We start from the raw sequence: 26,937 nt of genomic DNA, 5'->3' as shown, positions 1-26,937 counted from the left end.
CCTGTCCAAACAAAGCCTTGAGGAATGGGTTTTGTCAGAATAAAAGGCACAGGAAGGCTCTGTTTCAGGTTAGCCTTCGCAGTCCTTCCCAGTATTTACGTTGGCTTGCCAGGCGGTGCCGCAGACCATCGGCGTGGAAGCTGGCGGGAGGCGCTCCGGGGATGGAGCATCCCGGCAGGCGCACGGCGGGGATGGCGCGCAGCGGGGCGAGCCCGCGACCCGGCCTCTGGGCCGAGGCTCCCGAAGGGCTTTCCTTGCGCAAGGGAACGACGGGCAAAGGCAGAGATCGCGTTAATGCGGCCGGTCGGGCCGGAACCCGCTGCTGGTGCTCCGAGAGCTAGATGGTCCGAAACCAGCCTGCCCGAGCCTGGAGCCCAAGGCTTGTGGGGGGTCGTTCCCTGCGCGACGGCGCCGTCCGAGGAGGAAATGAGGGGCCGGGGCATCCCGCAACTTTTCCTCGCTGCCGGCGGTGCCCGCGGCTGCCGCTCCCGCCCCGCTGCGCGCCCGCGGAGGCTCCGGGCGCCCGCTGGGGGGCGCCCGCCGGCCGGCCGTCGGTGCGCGCAGCGGGCGCGGAGCGGTGCGCGGGTCTCCGCGGGCGCGCGGCCCCCGCCCGCCGCCGCTGCCAGTGATGTCATGGGGCGGCGGCGGCGGCGGCGGCGGCGGCGGGGGGGCGGGGAGGAGGCGGCACTGCAGCTGCATGTGTCTGTAGCGGCGGGGCCGGGGCGTCGTCATCTGCATTCACATGGGGGCGGCGCCGCCGGCCTCCGCCTGAAGCCCCCGCCGGGGGAGACACAAAACCCACGCGAGGCGCGGGGCGCCGCGACCCCCGCCCCGCCGCCGCCATCGCCATGAATTCGGCGGAGCAGACCGTTACGTGGCTGATCGCCCTGGGCGTGCTGGAGTCGCCCAAAAAGACCATCTCCGACCCAGAGGGCTTCCTTCAGTCCTCCCTGAAGGACGGCGTGGTGCTCTGCCGCCTGCTCGACCGCCTGCTCCCGGGCACCATAGACAAAGTAAGTGCGCGGCGCCCCCCGCCCCGCCGCCCTTTGTGCGGCCGGGCCCGCCGCCCCCAGCCCCGCCCGCGCCGCACCCCGTGCCGGAGGGGGGACCCCCGGCCCCGGGGAGGGCGGAGCGGGGCTCGGTCCCCGTCGGGGGGCCGGGGAAGAGCGAGGAGCGGCAGCCGGGCTGGAAGGGCTTCCCCCCTGAGGGGCCACTGTTCCGCAAGTGTTTTGCAAACGCTCCGCTCCCCAAAGCGGAGTCCTGACTGTGCACGGGAGATGCATTAATTTTGGGGGGTGGGCTATGGACCCTTTCTTGCGTGCCACGAGCCGGCTGCAAACTTATCTACGCAACTGCTGGAATAGCCGGTGCCTCACCTCGCTTGGGAGGTGATTCAGCTCATCCCTTCCAGCCTCTGAGGGACATTTTAGCGTTTGATGCTTAGTTTTCTTGAAGGCTGTTTTAGCTTTATTTGGGTCCTTTACTGTTCGGTAGCCTGTGGAAAAAATCTCATCCCTTTTTTTTTGGGCTGAAAAAGCGTTACAGCTCTAGTCTGTGTTGTGTTTGAAGAAAATGTACTCTGTCAGGTAACTTTTATGTGTTCTGTGTGCGTACGTAATTCCCGTCGTAGCTCAGCTAGAGGGAGAGGGGTTTGGTTGTGCCTCAAAACTTGGGACAATACCGTTTTCCCACCTGACGTTCAGTATCGTAGTGCACATAGAGATCCACATACTGACAAAAAACTTTCCTTGCGAGCCAGCCCAAGGTGGTGAAGAGAAGATTGATGAAGGTCATCTGCTATGCTGATGGGATAACTCCTTGCTTGAAAATAACAGCGTATTTTTCACTTTTTGCAGTTGGCAGAGCACTCCGCTCATTGGAGCGTGCTGACAGTGGGCTTTTGTTACCTTTTGTGGCTCTGTTTCAAGTTGTCCGCAGACCTGCAAAGTTGAAACCAGTGCCTTGAGCTCGGCAGGACACTGGGCTGGGCTGTCCCCCTTCGGTTCTTCAGTTTGCCACCCACTGGGGTTGTTACTGTTTCGTGTTGTACTGTAGCATGGAGGTCGTGGCTCTGGACTGGAGTCCCATTCTGCAGATGTAGCATATCATTCCTGCCTCCCAAATTCGCAGGTACGTTAGGAGGTGGCACCGGGGTACAGAAACCCCACGGGAGCCCACAGTGCTATGGGTGGGCATGGAAGTGATGAGAGCGGGCACATTGTGTGGGTGGCTGTGTGAGCGTGGGTAACTCAGGGACCACCATGGTGGCCAGTGGGGCTAGTGGGGACAGCTGAAACCACTGCCACTGCTGCTGCCAGCTTTCCCTGCCACCATTTCCCCCAAAGTTGGCTGGTCGAGCAACAGAGCTGAAGAGGGTGTCCCTGCTCCCAAGATGCTGTGGCTTTGTGGAGGTGGTACATGAGGTGCAAACTGTTGTCCAGTGCTCTGGGGTGTGAACTGGGGCTCCAGAGCAGGTAAATGTCTTCTGCCATCTGGGGTGACACATGTGATGTGGGGCTGGGGGCAGGTGGGGATCCTCCACCTGACTATCCACTGGCTCTGACAGGCTCTGCCCATGCCTGCTTGTCCCCAGGCTCTTTTGCCTGGTGGCACCAAGCCCAAGGAGGGTTTTGGCAGCCTGTCCTACAGTGCTACTCCAGGCATACTCCCTGAGCACCTCTTGGACTTTGGGTTCTGAGCTTTAGGGCAGAAAAGGTCTTTCCCCTTTGTGTAGATGTCAAGCCTAGTAAAATGGGGTCCTGCACTCAATCTGGGAAAGAGGCTCTACTGAACAAAAAATAAACAAAAAAGCATAACAGAAACAAGTGTTAAAGGAGTTTCCCAACTACATGTGCTTTTCTGTTACAGTATAATTGTGGACAGCTTGGTTAATGAATGAAAGGCTCTCTTTTCATCTCAGAGGAGCAAACACCTCTCATGTTTGGGCAGGGGTCCCTTCACAGCACCCATATGCAGAGGAGGGCTTGCAGAGGTGCCCAGCTCCCCACAGCCCACCTCGACCCCAGCCCGGCGTGCAAAGAGCTGTAGTGGGACTTATTGTGGACCTCGTGGTGCAGCAGCTCGGGGTTTGCAGCGGGTGGTGTGCAGGCTGGGATGGCAGCCAGGGCGGGAGGAACGCTGGCGCCTCACAGCCTCCCACCTCCCCGAGCTCACCCCGCGCTGAGCAGGCTGCTGGGACAGGCGGCCGCTCTGGACGTCCCTGCTGACCCGCTGTGTCTCCTCTGGCTTTGACTCAGTTTTGAGTCTGGGGAGAAGTAGCCCTTTTAAATATTTTTTAAGGGGATATTTGGTTTTGTGAGGGTAACTGTACTTATTTCGATGGGCCATTCACAACGCACTTTCTAATTCATAGATGTGTCTAAGAGACTCACAAACTCATTTTTCCATCTAACTTTGTAAATATTCTTTTTCTGTAGACTCAGAATTTATATCCCATACCTCTTTCATGTTCTCATCTATGTTACATCTGAGCTGTTTCTGTGTTACTTTATTCTTTTTCTTTGTTTGTTAGTAAAAAGATTTAAAATGTACATCCCTTCCTGTGCCATGGTATTTCTTCCAATTATTTTTTGCTACTTCTGTTTGTTATGTTACTTTTTTTATACTGAGTGCATTTAAAATATGAGCCTTTCTATTCCTTATTTGCCCTGAAAGTCTCCAGTTAAAACTGGACATTTTTGAAGTCTAAAAGAGATGAGGTTTGTCCCACGGATGTAGACTGATTCAGTTCTTAAAATCATTTGAGATCATAACTTTCTATAAATATCTGACATTAGCAGACACTTTGAGGACTCACAGAGCTCATTTTTTTTCTGTAAATACAAAATAGTAACTAAAACTAAAGAGAACATTTAAAAAATACAAATTATAAATATGAAGGCATGTTTATCAGTTTGGGGTGCTTTTAGGGATGTTTTCTAGAAAATGCTATAAATGTATTTCTTTCTTTCAAAAACAGATTAGAAAGAGGATTCAATACGTGCAGGAATGTAGTAATACATTTTTTGGCATTTTGTGCTTTTTAAAGCCTCTGCGTACCCTGAGAGTAATTAGCAGAATAAAATAAAATGAAGATTGTGTGACCATAAAAGGAATCAAGCACTTGAAGGTCAAAGAACAGAATTTTCGTAAGTCGATAAAACAAATTAGTGGGTTTCAAATCTGTAGTATAGTCTTCCTTTAGGTTGCTGTGTATTTGTATACCAGCATTGCACAGAACAACCTACAGAGCTTCTTGCCAGGAAGTTTTGGCTGAACTTGTTTACATGACAATCATCTTCTATCTTGAACAACAGGAAAGGACAGATATTAAATTCACTGGGTTTCCAGAAGTCGGAATGAAAATACCTTGGAAAGTAATATTGTTACAGACTGTTTCTTATTTTTGGGCTCCCATTTAATATAATAATCATTCCTTTGCATTTTGAAAGAGACCATGACAGGGTAAAACAAAATAGTTGGGTTAGGCAGTGTGATGGTACTGATGAATAACCTTGTCCTGAACACAGGAAATGAATAAAAATGAGGGCAATTATTAAAAAAAAAACAACACAAAATCAACAAAACCAACAACAGCTTCCCCCACCCTGTCCAAACCCAGCCACGTCTTAGTTTTTTAAAGCACGGAGATCTGTGCTGAAACACCCTGGTTAGTTGATTTGCTCCAAAAGATAGGGAATTGCTGAATTTAAGTAATTTGAATAAAAACCCATAACTTCAAGTTACAGGATTTCCACCTTGTGTGGTAAAACTGAATTACTTTGATGGCAGGGAAAGGATCCCCGTGGAAGCATTGCAGTGCAGTTGTCTGCCACTTAGATGTTTTTCCTCGCAGAGATCATTTTCCAAACAGATTCCTCCATCGCAGACCAGTTTGACCCACTTTCAACGCTGTAAACAGAGATCAGAATTGGAGCGGGAATTTTTCTTGTCATATGAGGCTTCGCGCTCCATTAAGTTTCATTTGTACTTTTATTTTTGGTCAGCTGTGCGACAGAAAGCGTCGTTTTGAGGACAGCTTTGTTCTGTTTGGGGAAAATAGGGAAGATGCATCGGGGAATGTGATGCAGCAGCCATTTGACACCCCCTCCCGTCAGGGGCTCCTGGAAGGCATGAGGGCAGCTGGTTCGGTGCTTTGAAGCCAGGGGATGTGGAGAGTGCTGGGTGTGCGGCTGGGTCTCGCACACCCTGGCCCCCCTCCGTCGAATGGACCATCCCCAGCCGTTGCACTGAGCATAGGATTGAACAACCCAGGAGCTGCTCTGCTGCGTGTGGGAGGCTGATCCAAAACACTGCCGCTTCCTCTTGCTGCTCCTGCATCGCTGAGGTGGGAGACGGACAGCATGGGGCTGGCCCCGGGAAAACAGATGCAGCTCTCTCTCTTGCTGGATTAGACTTGGTGCATGGCTGAAAGAAAACGTCATTCCTTTTCCCTGTGGAGGATTGGGTACTGGCATTGACATTAATTTGGTTATTAATTGGGGTAGTACCAGGACTGATGGCAGCAAAGATTAGGATCTTTGTACAAATACCTCATAGATCTGTATGATTCTCTTTTTAATGATTGAGGTCTTTGGCTAAATGTGGGGGTCTGAATTGTAATTTAGAAATAAATTAACTCTTTGCGATTCACAAGGCAAATGAATTGTTGTGTATGAGCACAAGCACTGAGAGTCAGAGTATCCAAAAGCAGGGTTTGGGCTGCCACGTGTGGCAGCCATGTCACCAGCCATGAGCGTGTGTGCCTATGGCTTGGGTAAAGGGAGGTTTATGCTCACTTATCTCAGATTTCACGTGTAAATATTGGGGCTAAATACACTTCTCTCTTGTTGTGACAAGGTGTGACCTGAAAATGGTATTTCATGTGTTATAAAGGAAGAAGAAGGGAAAGGTGTTTCGGAGCCAGAGTTAATAACAAGTGATGATTTTCATAGCCCAGTATCTTTGCAGACAGTGCAACACTGGCTGTGAGCTGAATGTGGAGCCCAGACAGAGCTTGAGAACATCCTATCAGCAGTGCAGACATTACTCCTAAGGTAGAAATTTCCAGGTGCTAGTTGGCACCGAGCAACTTACATTTTGGAAGTTCTTCTGGCAGGATGTTCTCACCCTGAAGCCTTGGTGAGGCTGTTGGGGTCTGCCTGGCTGACCCCAAAGGCTGTCCTGCCTTCGCTCACTGAAATCTGTTGGGAAAGTATTGTGGTTGCTCCTATTGCAGCAGCAGCAGCAGGTCATCACAGGACTAGACCTGGGAAGTAGGAAGCAAAATCTGCATTTTAATGTGCATGTACTCTCTTCCCTCAGCAATAGTCTTCCCAAGAAGATTATTGTGCTTCTGGCAGGAATAATCTGTGCTGGACAGCTGTGCCTGCGGTGGCTGCACGCTTGGGGAACGCTGGTGTGCGTATGAATGCTGTTGCTCCAGGGTGGAAGCACTGCAAGGACGAGCTGAGAACCTGGGGAAAAGTTATCCCAAAGTCATTAGAGTGCCTTTTTCCTGGATTCATGCTGTTCTCATCAGTGTTACTGTGAGCTTCATAGGACTGTTTGGTCCTGTTACAGACTTGTCATTTACCATGTGACCCCTACTGCCTTGTGAGAGCAGGGATGCACGAATGCTTTGAAGGAAAACAGCCTTGCTTTTTCTGTCTATGTACTGGCTCTGTATTTCTGGTGACTGGGATATTATCCAGAGAAATATACTCTGCTGTGCTCATTGAGGAAGCAGAGGACTTGTATCTGTGTGTGCTGCCTTTTTCCTTGAAAACTGGATCCTGCATAAAGGTCTAGACTGAGTTAAATAAGGGCATGCTAGATCCTAAGAAGAGGGGGAAATTAAGGAAACTGTTGGTAGTTAAATTGTTTTTTTGAGAAAACACAGAAAAATAATGTAGTTCTGCTGGTCTTACTCTCATTAATGTCTTTTCCACAGTTTTTATATACATTCTTGCTATGCCTTTACATAATATGGACAACAGAAAAAGTGATTCTTTAGCCCTCAGGTACCCTACTGCTACCCTCCAAATGCTGTGTCTGTGTGGAGAAAAGGAAGAACTGTGGGGATGCGACCAGCACGCTCCCCTCTGGTTACGCTGCATGCTAGTGGCTGACAGCACCACATTGTTCAGCTGGAAAAGTTTAAGACTGTAATTCCAGCCTTAGAAAACTGGAAGTCTGGCTTTAAATTTGAAGTTTGCAAACTAGCTATGTATGTAAGTGTATTTATATACACACACACACATATATATTTTTATATATTATATATAATATGCATATATATTATTACAATCTGGCTATGAATCACTGAGGGAAATTCAATATACATCTTCCTTAAATAACAATTTTAATTAGTTGTTACCCAGTGGCTGTAATTTGAAGAGATGGAACCTTAAGAGATTTCAAGCGTGACGGGGCTTGCAAAAGTACTGTGAGCTGGCAGCATGGAAGCAGTGTCTTGCACCTTGGCTGGCTGAGCTTTACTCCCTGATCCTCAACCAGTGTGACAGTCCTGCTCTCTCCCTCACTTTGCTGCCTAGAACAATGCCATTTTCTCTCCATATCTCTCAGTATGATGTGGTTACTGCCATTACCTGTCACCAGAGTCATAGAATCATAGAATGGTTTGGGTTGGAAGGGACCTTAAAGATCATCTAGTTCCAACACCCATGCCATGGGAGGGGACACCTTTCACTAGACCAGGTTGCTCAAAACCCCATCCAGCCTGGCCTTGAACACTTCCAGGGATGAGGCATCCATGACTTATCTGGGCAACCTGTTCCAGTGCCTCATCACTCCCATCGTGGTGGGGAGTTGAGCAGGGGTGGCCAGCTTCATCTGCAAGAAGTTTCAGTCGTGCCGCTCCTCATCATGGGTCACTGAGACCCTGTGGGCAGAGGCCCCTGTCCCTTCTTGGCCGATGAAACACTGCTTGGGTCTAAGTGCATTTAATACAGGTCTCCATTTTCCTGCTCTGCAGTGAGTGCTATTGGATGATGTTGGCAGCTTGCCCAGAAGAGAATCCATCCCTTCTGTAGGGCTTTGGTAGTCCTATGGAATATTTTCATGGGGTGGGGGGAGGGGGAAAACAGTAAAAATCATGTACCCCCCACTGGTGCAGCTGTGCTGTTGGAGAAGTGCTTTTGTTGGCTTCGTTAATGTTGCTGGGGGAAGTGGTATGTTAGACTGGCAGAGGAATTCCCTCTCTGGCATATGTTACATCCACACTGAGGAGCGATGCCAGCATATCTAGCAGCAGAGCTCTCCCAGTGTAAACAAACCCTGAGTGATTGGACTCCTGAAGCCTGAGCTTGCGCTGCATCAAAACAGCAATATTCCACAGGAAACACTGCAGGGTTTACGTGAGAAGGGGTGCAAAATCCCTCCCCATCAGCCTTCCTTCGCAGGGGAATCTCTTTGGTTCAGCTCCTGCCAAGCCCACACCTGGAGCTGCACTTCGTCAGGCTTTTTTCATGCACTGACTTCAGGGAAATACACATCTTCCTGTGGATGCCTGATGATGGCACCCCTGGAGCTCTGCAGCCTGAGGCCGATGATGCTGCTTGGGGTTGGGGTCAGTTGCATGCTAGCTGATTTCCTCTTTTTCTTTAAAATTGCAAGAAAATAAGCAAAACCACAGGAATTAGGAGTATTAGTTCTTAGCTTTTAGGAGGGAAAGGAAAGCAGATTGCTGCTGCAGCTGCAACCAGACTCTCTTATGTGTATGTATCACATCCTTCAGGCACACTCCTGTGCGTGTGTTCTGGTAGGACTCCTGCCTAGTTCAGGTCACAGGGTGGGCCTGCATGGATCCTAACAGCAGTTGCAAAGACAGCTGTCAGTCTTGTAAGTTTTATGTGCATGGCATTCTCAGCTTCTTAATGCTGCATCAACCTATGTTTTCTGTATGAAATATAAACATTTGATGGAAACTTGAGAAAACAAAAGTACCGTACATTCTGCCCTGGTGCCCTTAGCTTATGGTGTTTATATCTTAGGGCTGGATTAAACACCTGCCCCCTGGGAGTCAGTTGACAGACTTCCACAAAATCACAAAATCAATTAGGTTGGAAAAGACCTCTGAGATGATTGAGTCTTTGAACACCACCTTGTCAACTAGACCTTGGCACTAAGTGCCACATCCAGCCTTTTCTTAAACACCTCCAGGGAGGGTGACTCCACCACCTCCCTGGGCAGCCTATTCCAATGTTTAATCACTCTGCAAAATTCTCTTAATGTCCAACGTGAACCTTCCCTGATGCAACTTGGCTCTATGTACTTTGATGGGAATTTAATCAGGGTCCAAGGGAAGTGGAAAAAGTACCGTACTTCTACTGCAAAGAATGTACTGAATATTGTTTAATTCAGGTACATATCTGAAAAGATGAACTCAAACCAGCTGAATCAGTTTTACAGTGTCATTTTTGGAGGGCAGTTTAATGGAAAGAAGTGGCTCTAATTGTTTCATAAGGTCCAGTTTATAAAGGCTGCCACAAGACCCGGCTGGTATTTTAACTAAACTGTACATTTCCTTTGCAAACTTAGCTGAACTTAGGTTTTGAGGGCTATTCCACTAAAGAACTGAAGCAGCAAAACCAGAACATTAGTGTGTTTGAATGTAGGTCACTGTTAATAATGGCTAGTCAGGCAGAGGAGCATTTCTGAACGTGTGCAGGGAAAGAAATCAGAAGAGCTGGAGGAGTCTTCAGCCAACCAAAAGTGCTTCTGGTTTCAGATAGTGTAGCAAGGTGGAGGTTGAGGGAGCACAGAGCGGTGGCTGGTGAGTTGGTGTGGCCAATTGGACAGTAAAGAAAAGGTGGTGGGTCAAGATTGTGTGGCTAAATGTGGGATTGGAGTCGCTGGTTTGGAAGGTGGTGGTGTGTGGTCTGAGGTGGGAGAGATGGAAAGACGGAATACAGGGACTGGTGTGGGGATGTTGGGTGTAAAGCAGAGGAGTGTCATATGTGGGGTTAGTCATGCTGATGGCTTTGGAGTGAGGCAGTGGGATCTAAGAGCTGCTACTGTGGCTGTCACCAATAGTGGTATCCAAGGGCAAGAGGTTTGGGAACCTTTATGCTCTATTGTTAATAAAAAATGGGCATTTATCACTTTTCAGAGAGTTCTTCCAAAGGACACTCAAAGGACTCTTGTAAGTCCAGGAGATAACTGGAGTTTGGGACACTAAGCAGATACCTGCTTTTACCTTCCGCTGTGTCTTGATTAACTTCATGGCCAGGTATCCTTCTCAGCATATAAGAATTTTAGGGCATGTTGTAAGGAACCTTCCTTCCTCTTTGTATTGTATGCAGAGCCTAGGTGAGTCCTGGAAATGTAAAATTTTGGCACCTAGTGCATGACCTGTAGGAGCTTCAGTCTTTTACTGATCTAGCTCTTACTATGTGACTACCTATCTGACTGCCTGCTGTGGTGCTTTCAGAGCATGGGCTCCCTCAAGCCAACATACAGGTGTCCAGCCCATGCTGACTGTTGTACCGATTATGTGGGTAACAGGTTTTATAGGGTGGGAGAAGTCAGTGCTAAAGAGCTACAGTACTGCAGAAACTGTATTATGGTAAGGTCTGGTGCTCTATCAAGACACCTGATTTAAAAAAAACCTGCACATTGTTGAGAATCCTGATCTGTGTTTTTAGTTTAGTTACAGCATCCTGCTAATGTGCCATCAGTAGGATGTGCAGTCCTTTGAGTGATTTGGCTCAACTGCAGAGTGCTCCTTACTTAGGGAGTGGAAGATGTGATCCTTTGAAGTGCAGCTGTGTCTCCTGCTGTCCTGGGAGGAGCATGGGCTGCATCTGCAGTCCTCTCAGCCCAGCTGCTCACTGACTGGAGGAAGTGCTGCACCTGCCATTGGTCCCTAGCAGTGGATGCTTCCTCGAGAAGCAGAGGATGTCCTCCTGTGTAGCTATGTAGCCACCCCTTCTTTTCCACCCCTGCTGGGTGCAATTTGTGAGGGCCAATGGTCTGGGACAGAGCAGGAAATCCGAATACTGAAAGGGATGGGCCCTCCTGGGCATGGGTGCAGGTGCAGGCAGGAGGCAACAGCTGGGAATGATGGGGAGGGAAGGAACCTGCAGGAGTTGTTGGGCAGTTAATCACCTGCAGCTTCACCACCCAAGCTGCTGTGAGAATGGCCAGGCTTCCTCCTCATGATGTTTTTAATCTCATTTTTATCCCTGAACACAAACCCTGGCAACAAATCCCAGCCTGTAGTGCTTGTGCAGGAGGTGTTTGCTCCATTGAAAGATCAGTTGCCCTTGACCAGTCAAAGGGTTTGGAAGCAAAACACAGCTGCTGTGGGACTGAATATGATCAATAGAACCTTTTTGATAGCTTTGCTACATTGTGCAATTACGGTATTTTTACTGAATAGATTGCAGTAATGCTCTGTGTGTACAAGGTGTTCTGAAACATGGAGAGAAAACTGTTTTGTGCTGCAAGGGGAGTCTGATGTAAAAGGCTCCAGGCAGGACGAATGGGATTTCCCCCTACTTGAGGGCTGCATGTTTCAACTTCAGACTTGAGCAGCCGTACTCGTGAACAGGACGTTTTTAAGTGTCTGCTGCACTTGGCTACTAGTTTGCAGCTAGTGTTACATTCTCTATTAGTTTCCGCTTTCTAGTAACTGAGATAGTCTTCCTACATAGTAAACCATGTTGTACTTATTATATGTTGTGCTAGATAAATGATTGATTTAACTTACGTGTAGGAACTGTGTTGTTAGTCTCTTCCTATTCTCCATCTAGTAGATTCCAGTTTCTGTATAAAAACCTTGTACACTTCTTGCTCTGTGACCCAGTTTGTCAACTTGTTCAGCAGATGAATGCAAGAAAACAGCTAATTTACCATACATATAGGTGAAGATGTCTCCTACTTTTTATTAATGTCTTGTGTTTCCTTGAGATTGCAACCAAAGAACTGTTGGTTGGGTTTTTTTTTTTGTTTTTGTTTTTTGTTTTTTGTTTTTTGGTTTTTTTTTTTTTTTGTGTTTTTTTTTGGTCTGGTTGGTTTTTAAAATTAATTATTGTATACATTCCTTGCTTATTTTTCTTCATATAATTTCCCTGTCCAAATGAACTAGTGGTAGCCTTTTTCTTTTTTTCTGAGACCACCCCATCATACCTTTTCCTGATGCAGCCTGTCTCTGCATTGCCCTTTTTTATTCACTTCTTACTGTTGTTTAAAACCATATATTTAAACTGATCAAAAGGGATGTAACATTTAGCTAGGTACCATGTATTTGTATCACAAATTGTTCCCTACCTTTTGTGGATGGTGGGAAATGTACTCTGCTCCTTGAGAGCTGCAGTGCATCGCGTAAGTGTCCTCATTGAACTAGCTGTCATTTCCAGAACTGCTCCCTGAGAGATTAAGCCTTAATCAGAACCTGTCCCTGAACCACAAAGAAGTGGTTTAAATAGTGGCTGCTCTGCATATTACCTTCTACTTGTCTCTTTGGACTCCACCATGGCACCCCGGTCTGTAATTAAGGATCTATCATGCCCCTCTGGAATCCTTGTCTTTTCTAATTACCTTTTTTATTTGTATTACTAGAGCACACAGAGGTTCCAGTTGGACACTGAGGCCTCTTTGTACTAAGGGCTGTGTATACATATAAGAGGAAGACAACCCCCATTGATGAACTAATGGTGTTGGTCTATGATAGGAAAAGGACGAAGCAAATACTGGAGAGGAAAATACGTAACATCTTTATTTCACTGGCTTTATGTACATGCAACCTACTTCTTATTAAGCTAAGTAATTTTGGAATATGACCCTACTTTTAATTTGTTTATCCTTTGTCTCTGAATGTATTTGCTGTCTTTCAGGTGGACTAGCACTTACCTGCCTGTGGTATGCTTGCATGATGTTCTGTTACATTTTGAATAGCCTGTGAGACTATAAATGTGGTCTGTGTGAGAGAGGTCATGCTCCTGAGCTTCCTGTAACTGTAAAGGATATAATGTGCCATATGTGTGATTTTAACATGGGCTTGGCCCACATAACTGCACTTCAACATTCTGTCGCAGGGCTGAGTTTGTTCTTCAGGTCCCTTACTGTGTTTCTCAGCTGTCTGTAGGAGAAGGTTGCCAGAATCCCATTAAGATTTTCCAGGTAAATAATGGGTTTGCTTCATTTTGCAGGACCATTAATGCTTTACATTTCTAGCAGGATGCAAATGGTAAGATATTTTTAAATTCTTTACCCATATGCTTCTGTTGCATAAAAATGCTGCTGCAGCCACAGAGCTGAGAAAATGTACCCTGCTTCTTTCATCACTCCAAAGTCTTTTCTCTTGTTTTGAGGGAAGAAATGGCATTTCTAAAGATTTACTGTAACTTATTTTATTGTTTTGGGGAAGATGATTTTTAACTGGAAATATGCATTAGAGTGCTGATAGGGCTAAGGTCTCAGTGGTGTATTTGGCATGTATTTTAAGCTTGCAGACCTGACAGGAAGCAATTTTCAAGGTTTGGGTTTTCTCTGCTTGTTGTTTCTTTAATCTTCAATTGAAAGTTTTTGCCTTGCTCTAATCATGTCTCTCCTTAGCCTTCCCCCTTCCCCCCCCCAATCCCATTTTTTTCCTCTTTCCAGTTATTGTTCAATCTTTTATGAGTTATGTGCAGCCTCTTATGAGGTGGTAGTACACATGTCTGGGTTTCTTAGAATTACTGAGTTTAATGCACTGGAGACTTTGAGACATTTTTTGTTAATGTGGATTACATTATGAGACATTTGTTTCTTTTAAGAGAAACCTGGATTTACTGTGATTTCTTGGGAAAGGTTATTCGTGTTTAAACAGCAGAAGTAATGTTAAGGTTTCTCAGAATGAAAAGAGGCCTTGATGAAAAAAGTAGAAGAAAAAGAAAATGGTGGCTGCAAGAAGAGACAAGGAAGTAACACATATAAAAGGAGATAAACCCCAGTTATTATGCAAATAGTTTAAGATAAAACAGTTATAAATTGCAACTATATCATTATTGTATGAATATAAAGAACATATAGGAGAGAGCATACTAGAAGCATCAACAATGGAAAAATTCCCAGCATCCTATTCTAACAAGGGATGTTGGCATGATAGTTTTAGATTTCTTACTAGAATTAAGGAATAAATTAATAGAGTAATCAAAAAATATAGCAAGCAAGAGACATGAAGGCCGTAGTGTTTTCAAGAGGGCTCTCTCATCTCTTGTGTCCTTCAATCTTTTGGGCTGTTGTACTTCCATAGGGCTTCTTTAGCATTCCCTTTACATTTTAGTGTAGTAAAAGGGTTATTCTTAACTCACAGTGGTTTATCATAACACCAAACAATTTGAGGAGTTTGGAGGGGGTGTGTGTATGTATGCTTTCCTTGAGGAAAGGAAAATTCTTCAACTCATATCGTTACCAAATTCCTTGTATTATGGACTAGTGGCTTTCATTTAAAACTCATCTGAAATCTGTGTTTAGAAAATGGTAGTGACTTGTGTTTTAAATTTCTTTGTGCCAGGTTCACCCTGTCATGCTGCCACATTTGTTAATTTTTGTGCTATCGTGGGGCAGAGGGATCTTTCATATCTTATAATCATACAGGAAGGCACTACCTTGGTTTCAGCTTGATGGAATGTTTGGAGTCAACCTTATGTGAAGTTCCCAGGGCTATGCAGGTGCATTATGCTGTGAGTTTATGTAACCTTGACATACATGTGCATTTAACAAAAGCACCTCTGAGTGGAATGCATGATCAAAGGCCATGACGCTGTGTTGCAACACCTTGGTTTCCAGCGACTTGCCAGTGCGCTTCTGTGCTAGGCTTTCCCCTTCTGACAGAACAGGGTGTCCAGTTTGGGCAATGATTTGTTTGCTAAACTACTTCATAGAAGTAAATGAATTTATTGTGAAACGATGCTTATGTGCACAGAGAATTCGAGTTAAGCTGTGGTAAGTTAAGCCATGTCCCTGAAGCCCTTGGGGCTGGCTGCTTTTCCATAGAAGGGCTACACTCCGCTTTCAGGGTAGACAGAGGTTGAGCTCAAGGCACCGTAAGTGCAGCTGCAGAGAACAGATGGCTGCGTTGCCAAAAACTGTCTTAGATTCAGTCAAAGTTTTCCTCTTTGTGAAGTTGTTTTTCTTCTGGGGTAGGAAGGGGCTGTTTAATAAACTACAGATAAAGGTCATTAACATCAGACCCTGGAATTGGTAGATGATTAACTCCGGGTGCTGGTATTTTCCGCGGAGGTCTTCAAGCATTTCTGATATATCTTGTAAGAAAACCTATACCTAAGGGTGGACCGGAGTCAGGAGGGCACCGGCAGCCCCGCTGGCGGTACCGGCCACCCGCAGCGTGCGCGTTGTGCCCTGTGCGCGGTCACCGCTCGTCCCGAGGACGGGCTGTCCCCGGGCCGCTTCGCCCTGCAGTCGAACCCGTCACGGCATTGGGGTCTGTGTGTCAGCGTTTAGACAATCTCAGAAGCACTGCGCGGCGAGTCCCGGGGCCGCTCCCTCGGGCCCTCCCGCCCGCAGCCGGGGCGGGGCTGGGGAGGGCCGAGCGGGGCCGCGCCTCCCTCCCTCCCTGCCTCCGTCCCTGCCTCCGTCCCTGCCTCCCTGCCTGCCTCCCTGTGCCCGCCCCGCCGGGGCAGAGCCGCCCGCGACCGCGCCTAGCCGGGGCACCGCTGCCCGCGCTCCTGCCCGCCGCCCCCCGCCCTCGCACGCCATTTCCTGTGCTCCGTGTTTACTTCCCGGTTCAAACCCTCCAGTGGGAGCGATCGGCGCCGCTGCCTGCGGAGGGAGCGGGAGGTGAGGGGAGCGGCGGGGTGGGGGACGCCGCTCCGGTGCGGTGCGGTCCTATCTCATCCCCGCGCTGAGCCGCCCGCCTCTTCTCTTGCAGGTGTACCCGGAGCCGCGGACGGAGGGCGAGTGCCTGAGCAACATCCGCGAGTTCCTGCGGGGCTGCGGTGCCTCCCTGCGCCTGGAGGTGAGTCGGGGCTGGGGGCGCCCGGCTCGGTCCTGGGGGCGGGGGGTTTCTCGCCCTCCCTTTGTGCCCGGGGACGCGGCTTACAAGATGGTGGCGGCCGCCCCTCCCCTGGCTGCGGGCCCGGGGGGCTGCGGGGAAGCCGCCGCCGTCCTCCCGGGGCTGCCTCGGTGGCCTCGCCGCGGCGCCCGATGCGGCGCGGTGGCGGCCGCGCCCCGGCGGAGCCGCGCTCGCTGGGCACGGGGCGGCTCGGCTCGGCTCGGCTCCGGGGCCGGGGTGCGCCGGTACCGCGTGGAAGGGCCGCGCCGCTCCTCGGCTGGCGCTGGGCGGGCAGGGCGCGCCCCGTCCCTCTGTCACTGCAGACACCGAGTGCCGGGCAAGGGGCTTGCCTGGCCCCGGGGCGCCTAAAACCACTGCTGTTCTGCCCGAGTGAATGCTTGGTACGTATAAATTGTGTCCGATTTATTCCGATTTATTGCTTTGGAAGCACAGTGGTCGGCTTGGAGAAATTAAGTTGCCTACAGCCGAGTGAAATGCTAATTGAAGAAAATGGCAGGTGCTGCTTCTATTTAAATTTGCGTTACATAAAAGCCCAGCAAACTGCCATCTTTTCCGAATGTGTGTTCGCAGGGTTGCAGATTAGGTTCTCGAATATTGCTGGTATATTTAGCTATAGCAAGTACATACTGCTGTCGAGTTTACTTGATGTTGGTGTGTGGGAAGGAACTGATGAGATTAAAAACAGGTTTCAGCTTCTCTGCATTGGAAAGTGAGAGGTATTGTAATTTCAGTTCTTGGAGACATTTTTTTGGGTGGAAAAATTGGTTTCTAGGGCTTCTGAACTTAAATTAATGTAGTGTTGCCTTAATTAATTCACAGGGTCTTGTGGTACTTCTGGTCTTGCCTGTGATTTTGCCAGCCAGTAACTGAATGTCATTAAAAAAGACTTTGATTGCTTCCTGGAGGCCTCTAAACAGTGAAGTATCATTAGTGAAATAAATGATACTTACAGGACTTGCCCTTAATCTTAGGTTCCCTCATGGATAAAGATGGAAATTAAGACCACTTTTAGCACGTGTCTTGTGAATAAGTCCTTACATTTTTACCTGCCTTCCCTTCTCCCCTCCAAATACATAGAAAATTGCCTAGGATTTCTTGGGAGAAAAACCAGATTAAGTTCTAAAATACTCAGAAACCAGGTTCTGGGGTGAACAGTGCATTATGTCAAGCATTCCTTTTTGCTTTGGAGCAGCTGTCACTCCCATTTGTCTTTTCTAGAGCTGCATTGAGTTTTTCATGTTTTGAACATTTATGTGTGAGTAGACCCAAACTTCAAGTGGTAGGCATTCATGAATTGGAGAGCACTGGGGAAGGAGGTACTTCAATGCAGAAATAAATTGAGTGTTGTAAATGTCAAAGAGGGGGAAAATAGCATTAATATCTTCCCCTCCCCTTTACTAATTACCTTCATTAGATCTCTCACAAAGCTTGAAGCTATTGCAATTGTGACAGGCTGGGCATAGTTACAGCATTGCAGTTTGGTCTCTTTTCTAGTTACAGAAAGCTTTTGTCAGCTCTTTTCCTTGGGGTGACAAGAAAATGATTAAAAGAAAAAATAATTTTGGCCTTGTTCTGAGAGCCTGAATATTTATGGGAATAGTCAAATTGTTAACCTGGCCTCAGGGGCTTCTCAGCAAGACTGCCGGAAACACCTTTCTTACGTGGAGGTAACTGGCAGCAGTAGCTTCCAGCTCAGCATGTTGGAACAGGAATTACTCCCAAGCTACCAGAGAGTTCAGAAGCTGGCAAGAAGGGGCACAAATGCTTGGGCTTATGGAGTTCTTGTGCGTGTATTTATGGTTTGTACATTGTCTGTTCCCTGTTGTTTTCTCATTAATTTTTCCAACCCCCTAACTGTGGCTAAAGATGGCAACCCGGATTCAACCAGGGAGTAGCTGGCAGGGGCCTCTTGGCCATCCGCTGGTCCTGGGCTCTTTCCCGTCCCTCCCTTAACAAGGTGTGAGTCAGCCCTGGTGAATCTGTGCCTTCCTCACCGTGGGAAATGGGGAGATGCCACAGCTCCCCTGTGCAGGGTCTGTGTAATGCTTCCTGAGTCACCATCAGGTTTAGAGATTGCATTGAGTGAAGAGTGTGAAGAGCATCTCTGGAACCACTTTAGGGGATATTTTCAGAGAGGGCAAATTAGCTAACAAGGAGTTGGTGGTGAGTACAAATATTTGACAAAGGGGTGGATATGTATGTGGTACCTTAAATAATAGAAACATTTGGACAATGTGGGTATCAGAGAAAGCTCTAGGGTGATGTGGGGAGATGTGACATTATTCTGTGCACTAATGTGGTGCTTTTCCTAATAAATATTCCACAATGTGGAGTTTTCCGTGACTTGTAAGGGTTGCTCTTGAGCCTTACATTGAATCTGAGTTATATATAGTGGGATCAGATGATTTCTCTGTAATTCTGTGAGCCCAGTAAAAGCATGGTAGTGGTTTGATTAGCCTAAGATCAGCATTGCACAAGCACTTTTTGCTCCCAGATCTGAACTGGTCTTTGGAAACAGTGGTATTGTATTTTTATGAAGTCATGTCAGAGCTCCTTGTCTTGCTGGAGCTCTGTGTCTTCAGTTTTGGAGACTTTGTTATGGCATGTTTGAGAACTTGATAAACTGCTGTGGTTAATGGAAAGTTGCACAGCAGTAGATGGCTTCTTAGAGATGCTTTCATCTGTGGATCTTTTTATTAGAGGACATGATAACTTTGGTTGTTTTCCTATGCAGAAAATAACGGGCAGAGATGAGAAAATCTGTTGGTTTGGAAATGTGCTGGTGTCTGAAAGCTGTTCTTATTTTCTTCTTCTTGCTTCCCAGTAAGTTTGGGCTGTTAGAAAGATAATAAAACATTCAGAAAGGGTATTTCAAATTCTAATGAGAAGGATTGCTGTTCCTCAGAGGAAACCAATGGCTCTCTTCCCACACTCCCCAGTATTTTTTTGATACTTAAAGGTTCCAGAGAAAAGAGAATACTTGATTTGGAGCTTGCAGCAATCTTTGTAAAGCAAAGCGTGATTCCAGAAATAACCAGAAGAATGTTCTGCAAGTATTGGGTTTTTAAAATTATTTTTACAGTTTTCTTGTATGCAGATACAAGGAACTGTGACCTATTAATGAAAAAGTCGTCTTAAGACCTCCACCAGGGACTGAATTTCTGAATTTTTTTTTCCCTTCTGAAAACTGTCAGTGTTTCCTTAGAATAATTGTAGTGTTGAGTAGTTTATTCTACTTTGAGCCTTCAGTGCTGTTGCTGAATGTGTGTATAGATGGAAGAGGCTGTAGAATAGTCACCTGTGTTGTCAGTTCACAACTTACTGTGCACCTTTTCCTTAAGCAAACAGAGTATTTGCTATATACTGTTCTTGCCATTTTTGCTTTAAAGGCTGTTTTCCCACCCAGTTTTCTCTTTGGGTGGGAAGACATTTAACTGTACTTCCTTCCGAGGAGCGTGACCTGCTTTTCAAAACAGGGTCATAGGTACTTGTTGTACAAGAGGGACTCTGTTCTGGAAGAATATGGGTGGATATACATAGGTAAGAAGGAACTCACTGCAGGTATATCTTCCACAGAAGTCTGGCAAAGGAGAGAAAAATGAAAAAGTGGTGGCTTATTTCTACCTGAGCCATAGCAAGTTTTGCCATTATGATTATCTTGTACCTGTGTCATGTTACTCTAGTTTTGTTCTCTTTCAAAGGAGCTTCCTGAATATAATGCTGTCTTTTCTTATTCTTTGACCAGAGCTGTTTGACAGCTTGCAGGACCAAAAACAGGCCCTGGGGAATTCACTCTATAGTTCAACAGCAGTGAAGTTTGTTTGAGGAGCAGTTGAATGTAGAATAATAAACAAAAATAGGTTAATGGAAAACCATGTTAGTGTCTGGTGTTTAAAGGGCAGAATGCTTGATATATATCCCGTGAACAACACCATGGTCTGTGTGATCAAATTCCATAAGTAGCACCTTGCAGGACTTTTTTGCTGGCTTTAATCAAATAAAAGATTAGTGCTTGCTTATCTGCAAATATCTAATGTTAACAGGTTTCTTGAGCTCAAAAATATTTTGTGTTTCTGACTTTTTTACTGATGAGTGAGATAGCAAATGCCTAATGTAAAAAGAAGCCATGGATCTGAGACCCTTTTCTCTACCTGCCAAGAGACCTGTTTGCCTCTAGGATTCAAGGATGGTCAGAGGCAGCAATGCCAAACCCAGGACTTTATAATAAACTAACCAAAGAAGAAATAAAGCAAACCTGTCAGTCATACACAGTCTAAGGAGATCCTGTGTTTGTATATTATAAAACCTCTTGTACAAGAGGGATTTGCCCTTAAGGTTCAGAACACTGTATGCAAATTTGTGAAATATAATTCATAGCTCTCAAGATTTAATCAAGATATACAAATGCTTCTGAATGTCTCTAATGGAGCTCTGGCCATGGAGAAAAGTTTGTAAGGGGTGCCAGTGTCACTCTGTTAGACCAGGTAATCTTTTGGGAGCAAGGGTGCCTGCCTGTCTTCTTCCCTTAAACGCACACCTACCATAGCAGTTCCTCTGTTAGGTGATGCTTCTTTCCTCTGAGCCTTGCCCAGTTCTTTAGATCATTATGGCTACAATCCTTCTAGCAGTGTGGACTTGGAAAGGTATTCTGCCAGTTGGCTTTCAGAGACCTGTTTGTGTAAGGAAGGTGTAGAGCTATGCTGCTAGTGTGGATGGACTTGGCTGACATTCACTTGTCAGTGATTTAGGAATAAATAGGTTTCTAATACTGAAGACCTTTATGCCAGTCTTATGACGATGATACAGAAATTAAATTATCTATTCCTTTCAGCCCTTGTTCAGACTATCATCTTTATTTTGTCAGGAACAATATTCTTTAGATTTGCTCCTGGGTTTATTCCAATGCAATGTCTTTCTAACACAGAAGGTGTGCTGCCAAATGCCTTCATGATTCTTAAATGTTGTAAACATTTTCCAGAATTTCAATGTTTTAAAGATACCATTCTTTGCTTACAGACTGCACATTGGGAAGTTTTGTTTGGAGGCTGAAATCTTACTGGTATATTTTTTCAAAAGGGATAAGTTGCATCTTTTAATTAAGATATGTCTATTGTATTCCTCCCCCAACTCTCACCCTAATTTCTACTTGTTCACAAAACTATTCTGAATATATTTCAGATATTGCTTACAGTGAAGTGCAGTGTGTCACTGCAACTTGTCTTGTACATACAGACCTCCAAGATGTGACTACTTCTCTCTCCTTCACACCCTCAATTTATATCGTTTCTCTCATGTGTAAATATGCGTTTTTAGAGACAGGGAGATACTGTTGCTTGACTATTTACATTGTTTTCATAAGAATGGCTTCTTGTGATACAAAGTATTTTTATGATGCACAGAGTAGCAGGCCTAGGACTGAGTCAGTGTTTCATGTGTTTACCAACCCTTTGTATTCCTGTTGAAGAGAAGCCTTTGAATACTACTTTAAGGGTATCTTACAGATAGAATGGTGGAAAAATAGTAATTTTTTTCTGAGATTAAGCCAGTTCCTCATCTTGTATACCATTCATGCATGGTGTCATGGTAGCTGAGAAGGTGACACAGAGAGGCAGGAGCAAGCATTGGACAGGGAGGAATGGTAGTATCAGAAACTGTTGGAGTTTTATTTAGTAAAACACAGTCTAAAACACAAATGTGCGTGGCAGCTTTTCAGATCCTTACATGGCTCCCTTTTCACTTAAACCTTCCTTCTCTTTCCATGAGAATTTATTGCTTGTGATTCTGCCCAGCTTGTTGCATCAGCAGTAGCATGGTATTGTGCTATCACCTCTTGACTAAAGTCACTCCAGTGGCCTTCATTAGAGGCAAAGAATGAATCTCCTGATTGGGTACATGTTCGAAAGCCCCTGATACATGATAATTTTAAAAAGACTAAGTTATCAAGTAACAAAGGTGGATTGCAAGTGTGTCTTTGTAACAAATAGCTGGGGAATGTGGTAGCGGTTTTTTTGGTGTTTTTGGTTGGTTTTTTTTTTTTTTTTCCCACTTGAGGTGTCTGTTCAGTACTTTCCAAGTAAAAAATAATTTTGAAATTTTGAATTGGGCCGTGAATATTTTAATTCCTGCCAGTTCTTTTGTATTGCACGATTTGTGGTACTTTGAACACAAACACATAAGACAGTGTGCATGTAGAGAGTCTGGCACAATGGATTTATCATGGGTGCACATTCCTTTCTTTGCCGCATGAAGCATATGTGAGGGTGAGGCTAGTGAAACATCCAAAATGTTTCAGTCACGTCTTGGTGGTCAACATGTACAAGGCAAATTGAAGTGACACAGTAAATATTAACTAGTCCTCCTGGTTTTGGCTGGTATTGAGTTAATTTTATTCCTAGAAGCTGGTATAGTGCTGCATTTTGGATTTAGAGTGAGAATAATGTTAGTAACTCACTGTTGCAGTTGTTTCTGAGCAGTGCTTACACTAAGGCAAAGACTATTTAGATTTTTGTGCTGTCCTGCCAGGGAGAAGATTGGGGGACAGGAAGTTGGGAGGGGATCCAGCCAGGTCAGCTGACCCCAGCTGCCCAAAGGGATACCCCACACCATGTGGTGTTAAGCTCAGCACTAAAACTGGGGGGAGGTGGCTGGGGGGTGTCCACCTGCTGTTTGGGGACTGGCTGGGTCCTGGTCAACAGGTGCCTGTGCATCACTTCTTTTCTATATTCTTTTATCATTGTGGTTATTTCCTCTTCCTTTTCTCTCATATTAAACCGCCTTTATCTCAACCCATGAGTTTAACCTTTCTTTCAGATTCTCTCCCCTATCTCACTTGTGGGAGGAGCAGAGGTTGGGGGATGGGTGAGTGAATGGCTCTGGTGTTTAGCTGCCTGCCAGGTTAAACCACAGCACTGGTACAGATCCGTTCAGAGCAGTTTTGCAAATGAGTTGCTCTGTGGTTTGGGAGAGGCTTCTGTGTAACTGCTTCATTTGTGGTGTTTGTTTGGATCTTGAGAATAAAATGAACCTTCATCTAGCAATTAAAATGTATTGCACTATTAATTGAGAATGCACAGAAGACTTCAGTGTTAAGCTCAAATATAGCAAACTGTTTTCACAAGAGAATTTCAGTGCCTCTTTGATAGGAGTTAATCATGTGAGGGAAAGTGTGAAAACTAGGAAAGTTGGAAGAAGAGGATGGGTAGAGAGAGTTGGAGGGTTTTGAGCAGAACTTCAGAGTCCTTAAGGCATAAAAAGGGAGAAGAGTCTGCTTCCTGATTTACACTGTTCTCCTGACTTGTCAGAGGTGTTCTTGCTCTTTGATTTCGTTAGCCTTCTCCTGCCCTCCTTCGTTGTGAAGTACAGTGAGGAAGGGCTTATCTGCTGCTTTTCTGAAGGGTGGGAGCTGTGGGAAGGGGGGCTCTTCTGATTAGCCCTGAGCAGGGAGCAAGCTCTGCAGAGGTGGTGGGAGTGCCAGGTGTGAAGGCAGGTCTTGGGAGGAGAACAGGTGAGCTGCTCTGTCCCTGTCAGCAAGAGAGCAACAGCAGGGATGGAGACAGCTTCAGGACAGTGTTGCACCTGCCATGAGGTCAGTGGTCAGCAGGGAAGTGCATTTCAGAAGTCAGATCTTGTTTGTGTCAGGACCTGCATGCCTTTTTACTACCCAGAGGATGGCTATGGTCTTGTTAGTTGCTGTTGTGATTTTTATGAATACCTCATGAAGCTGGACTTAGGAGGTCTCAGACTCCCTCTCTAGACACACACTTCTCTTTAATAGTTTTGAGATTTTTTTTTTTAGCTGGCAAATATACTAAAAATAGAAATGTAGATAAATCTTGCACTATACAACTACACTTGTGTATACTGAACACAGTTACTTTGTTATTAGGAGTCAGATTGTTTCCCAAGCATGTGTGTGACAGAGGAAAAACAAAAAATATACAAAATAGGTTATAGGTGGTGGTATATTGTGTGAAGAAAACTTGAGTGCCCACAGACCTTAATGACATAACACTGTGTTTTTTTAATGTGTGCTTTTGTACTAAGAAGGTCCTCAGAGCTGAAGTGCATCCTGCAGTATGAGAGATGTCAGTGCTTAATCTCTGCAGGAACCTGGAAAGCTTTCTCCTCTTGTGACAATGACTGCGTTGCATCATTTTGGCAAGGGAGGAATTCTGGCAGAGCAGTTGGCTTTGAAGCTTACCTCAAATGAGGACTACGCAGAAGAGAGTCCAGCCTGGCAAAACAGGCTGATGCTTTTGTTTACTGTCATCTCACCAGAATCTTTTGATTTTACTTTGAACTTAAGAGTCGACATAAATTACTTCAGTTATCTGTAAATGATGGAGTACCAAATATAGGTCTTTTGTGAGTTGCTCTGATTTCTTAAGTGCTTCCAGCTTTGCAACTGTTCCTGACTTCTGCTTGCATGTAAATATCCTGGCACGTGTGGGAAAGGTGATATGCATTCTGCTGTGGAGAGTAGTTTTCACAGGCTTGATTTTTGAAAGATGGTGTTGATGAGAGTGAAAAGTGCCTTGCTCTAATTAAAAGGAAAAGAAATATTAGAATATGGTGATTTCTCCATTTCCTTAAGGGGAGTTATCTTACTGTGCTCAGCTGAATACACAAATGGCTCTAGCACTTGCATGTTTCAGCTTGAGCCCTCTGTTTCACTATAGTTAACTGTGTTCAGGTGTTTCGTCTGATGCTGGGTTGGTCCTGTCAGTATTACTGGGAGCTGGAGTTTGCCTGTGTGAGGAGCAGTATGTTTTTTTGACACTGCTAGCTTTTTTCAGGTCTTTCAGTTTTTCAGGAAATACTGAAAAATTCTGGGTAATGGGGAAAATTGTAGTGCTGAAAACCTCAGACTCTTGTTACTGAAAATAACCTGCCTTCAGCTGTGTGCCTCATACTCCTCCTCTCGGATGAAGCCAGCAGGATCCAGCTGGCTGGGTAACTTGGGGGCAGGTTAGGAGGGAAAATGAGCTATGTGGGAAAATGATGTGGTGTTTCAGTAGGTGGCAGTCCTTCTCTGAATCAGTCCAGGGCCAGTGGTGAGCCTGGTGACTGAGAGAGGCAGAGAGAGAAGAAAAAAGAGGGAGCAAAGTTTTTCTGTCAGTGCCATCTTGGGGGCTAAGTGCAAATACATGAGCCTGAGCACTGGTGCCTTGGAAAGAAGAGGGGTATTCCTTCTCGTGCAGGGCTGTCTGCCTGAGTGGTGTCCCGAGGTGGCTCTGCCCTGCTGGCAGCTTTTGCTGGGAGCCTGTGTATAGGCAGCCCAGCAGCTGCCCTCTTTACCTTTGGGGCCAGGAGGGAGAGGGTGAAGCATTCTTGGGGTACCCGTTGCTTTCTGAAGGGCTGGGACTAGAGGCTCATTTTTAGAAGATGAAATCCTGATTTATTCTTTTCCCCCCAAACTTCAGCTGAAGTTACTGACTTCTTCCAGTTCTTTGACTATTGTTAGCCATGCTTCTTTGAATGGAGTGTTTAGGAACTGTTAAGTAGCAGTTGCTTTTGAGTCTCATTTACAAATAAAACATTAAATACTGAGCCAAGCTCCTTTGATACAAATCCTCGATGCTACTTGCTTCACCAGCCCTATGAAAAGTAGTAGTGCAGCTTGTGCAGTGCAGTAGTGCAGGTTGTAGAACAATACAGGAAAAACTAGCAGTGGGGGAACCCAAAAACAAATACGTGCCATTACTAGCTGACATACTTCCTGTTTATGAAGGGCATCTTCACAGATCCTCTCCTGCTAGCGCTGAGTGATTTTTTTAATTTCTAGATTTTTTAAAAATTATTCCCATGCTCTCCACTCTTATTTTCTACCCCTACCCCTGACATGTTTTCCTTGAGGAGGGCAGAAGACTTCTTATCGGAGAGAGGACTAGTGATGGTTAGTGAGAATGTGGTGAGGATATGCTTGATAGTTCTTGCCAGATATATGCTTGTTAAATAACTTGCAAAGTTCCTGCCTGATCAAGTCTTCTCAATGTGATGTCCATTCTTGCTTCACAGCAGTTCCCTAGGCTGATTTGCATGATGTTTTTAGAAGAGTGTTGGCTGGAGGTGCCAGCAAAAGCAATTCTCCTAAGCAAGTACTGCTGAAAACCAAACCACTGCCCTAGCTTTAATTATCTCTCCTGTTTCCCCCTTCCCCTCCTTCTTTCAGTTCCCCTCTGAAAAATTTCAAGAATAGGTACTCCAGGTATCTGTTTTCCTGTTGCCCACCTGCCTGGCAGTGACTGAGCATGGCAGAGAAGGGCACACTGGTTTAGATCAATGTGAGTTGCAATGGAAGCACCCCTAGCAAGGCATCTGTCCGTTCCATGTTTTACTTTCGTAACAGAGTTGTAAACTCTGGCAGCAAGTGTGTACTGCCTGTATATTACTTTTACATCATCTAGATGAATTTACATTATGCTTCATGTTTATTTCTAAAGAGATACAAGCAGAAACATCTTGTTTTATTTTTAGATGATCTGACGGACTCCCAATGAACTGTTCATTGCTTCCCTGCCAATCTGTGGGTTAGATTTTTCTTCCAGTGTAGCCAACCCTCAGAGCTGGATTGAGTGCCTGGCACAGAGGACACAGTGGAGAAAGGAGGAGTCTGGGACATCCTCCATTGACAGCAGCAACCCAATCTAAAATAAATAAACCTTTACATACTTTTTAACTGGAGCAGTCTATTCTTCCAATGTTTTGAGTTCATTCAGTCAGTACAAAGCAAAGAGACTGGGAGAGGGGGTGGAATTTATCACACCCCCCCCCCCCCCCACACACACACTTGTTCACTTAATTAATGAATAAAAATGAGGTAAGAAAAAGACAGTTCCTGATTCTTAAGTCTCTTTGCAGAAAGTGCTGGAAGCATGTGGTTTTAAGTCATCAGG

General features: G+C 45.8%; 1 protein-coding gene across 3 annotated transcripts in view; it reads left to right on the top strand.

Annotated features, from left to right (window-relative positions):
• The first annotated feature begins 722 nt into the window (after window positions 1-722).
• Window positions 723-26,937, top strand: part of ARHGEF7 (Rho guanine nucleotide exchange factor 7) — a 117,829-nt gene continuing 91,614 nt past the window's right edge. Inside the window, exons 1-2 of one of the 3 annotated variants that reach the window (XM_048328073.1) lie at window positions 723-1,013; window positions 15,899-15,985. In XM_048328073.1, coding sequence (XP_048184030.1) covers window positions 849-1,013; window positions 15,899-15,985 — 252 coding nt within the window. In that variant the 5' untranslated portion in view covers window positions 723-848. Of the gene's footprint in view, window positions 1,014-15,693; window positions 15,808-15,898; window positions 15,986-26,937 lie in introns of those variants that run through there. The other 2 variants (XM_048328081.1, XM_048328100.1) reach the window with 2 other exon arrangements.

This window comes from Corvus hawaiiensis, chromosome 2, assembly GCF_020740725.1.
Source record: "Corvus hawaiiensis isolate bCorHaw1 chromosome 2, bCorHaw1.pri.cur, whole genome shotgun sequence".
Classification (NCBI taxonomy): Eukaryota; Metazoa; Chordata; class Aves; order Passeriformes; family Corvidae; genus Corvus; species Corvus hawaiiensis.
The sequence above is the reverse complement of the archived record's forward strand: the minus strand, read 5'-3'. Positions and strand labels throughout refer to the sequence as shown.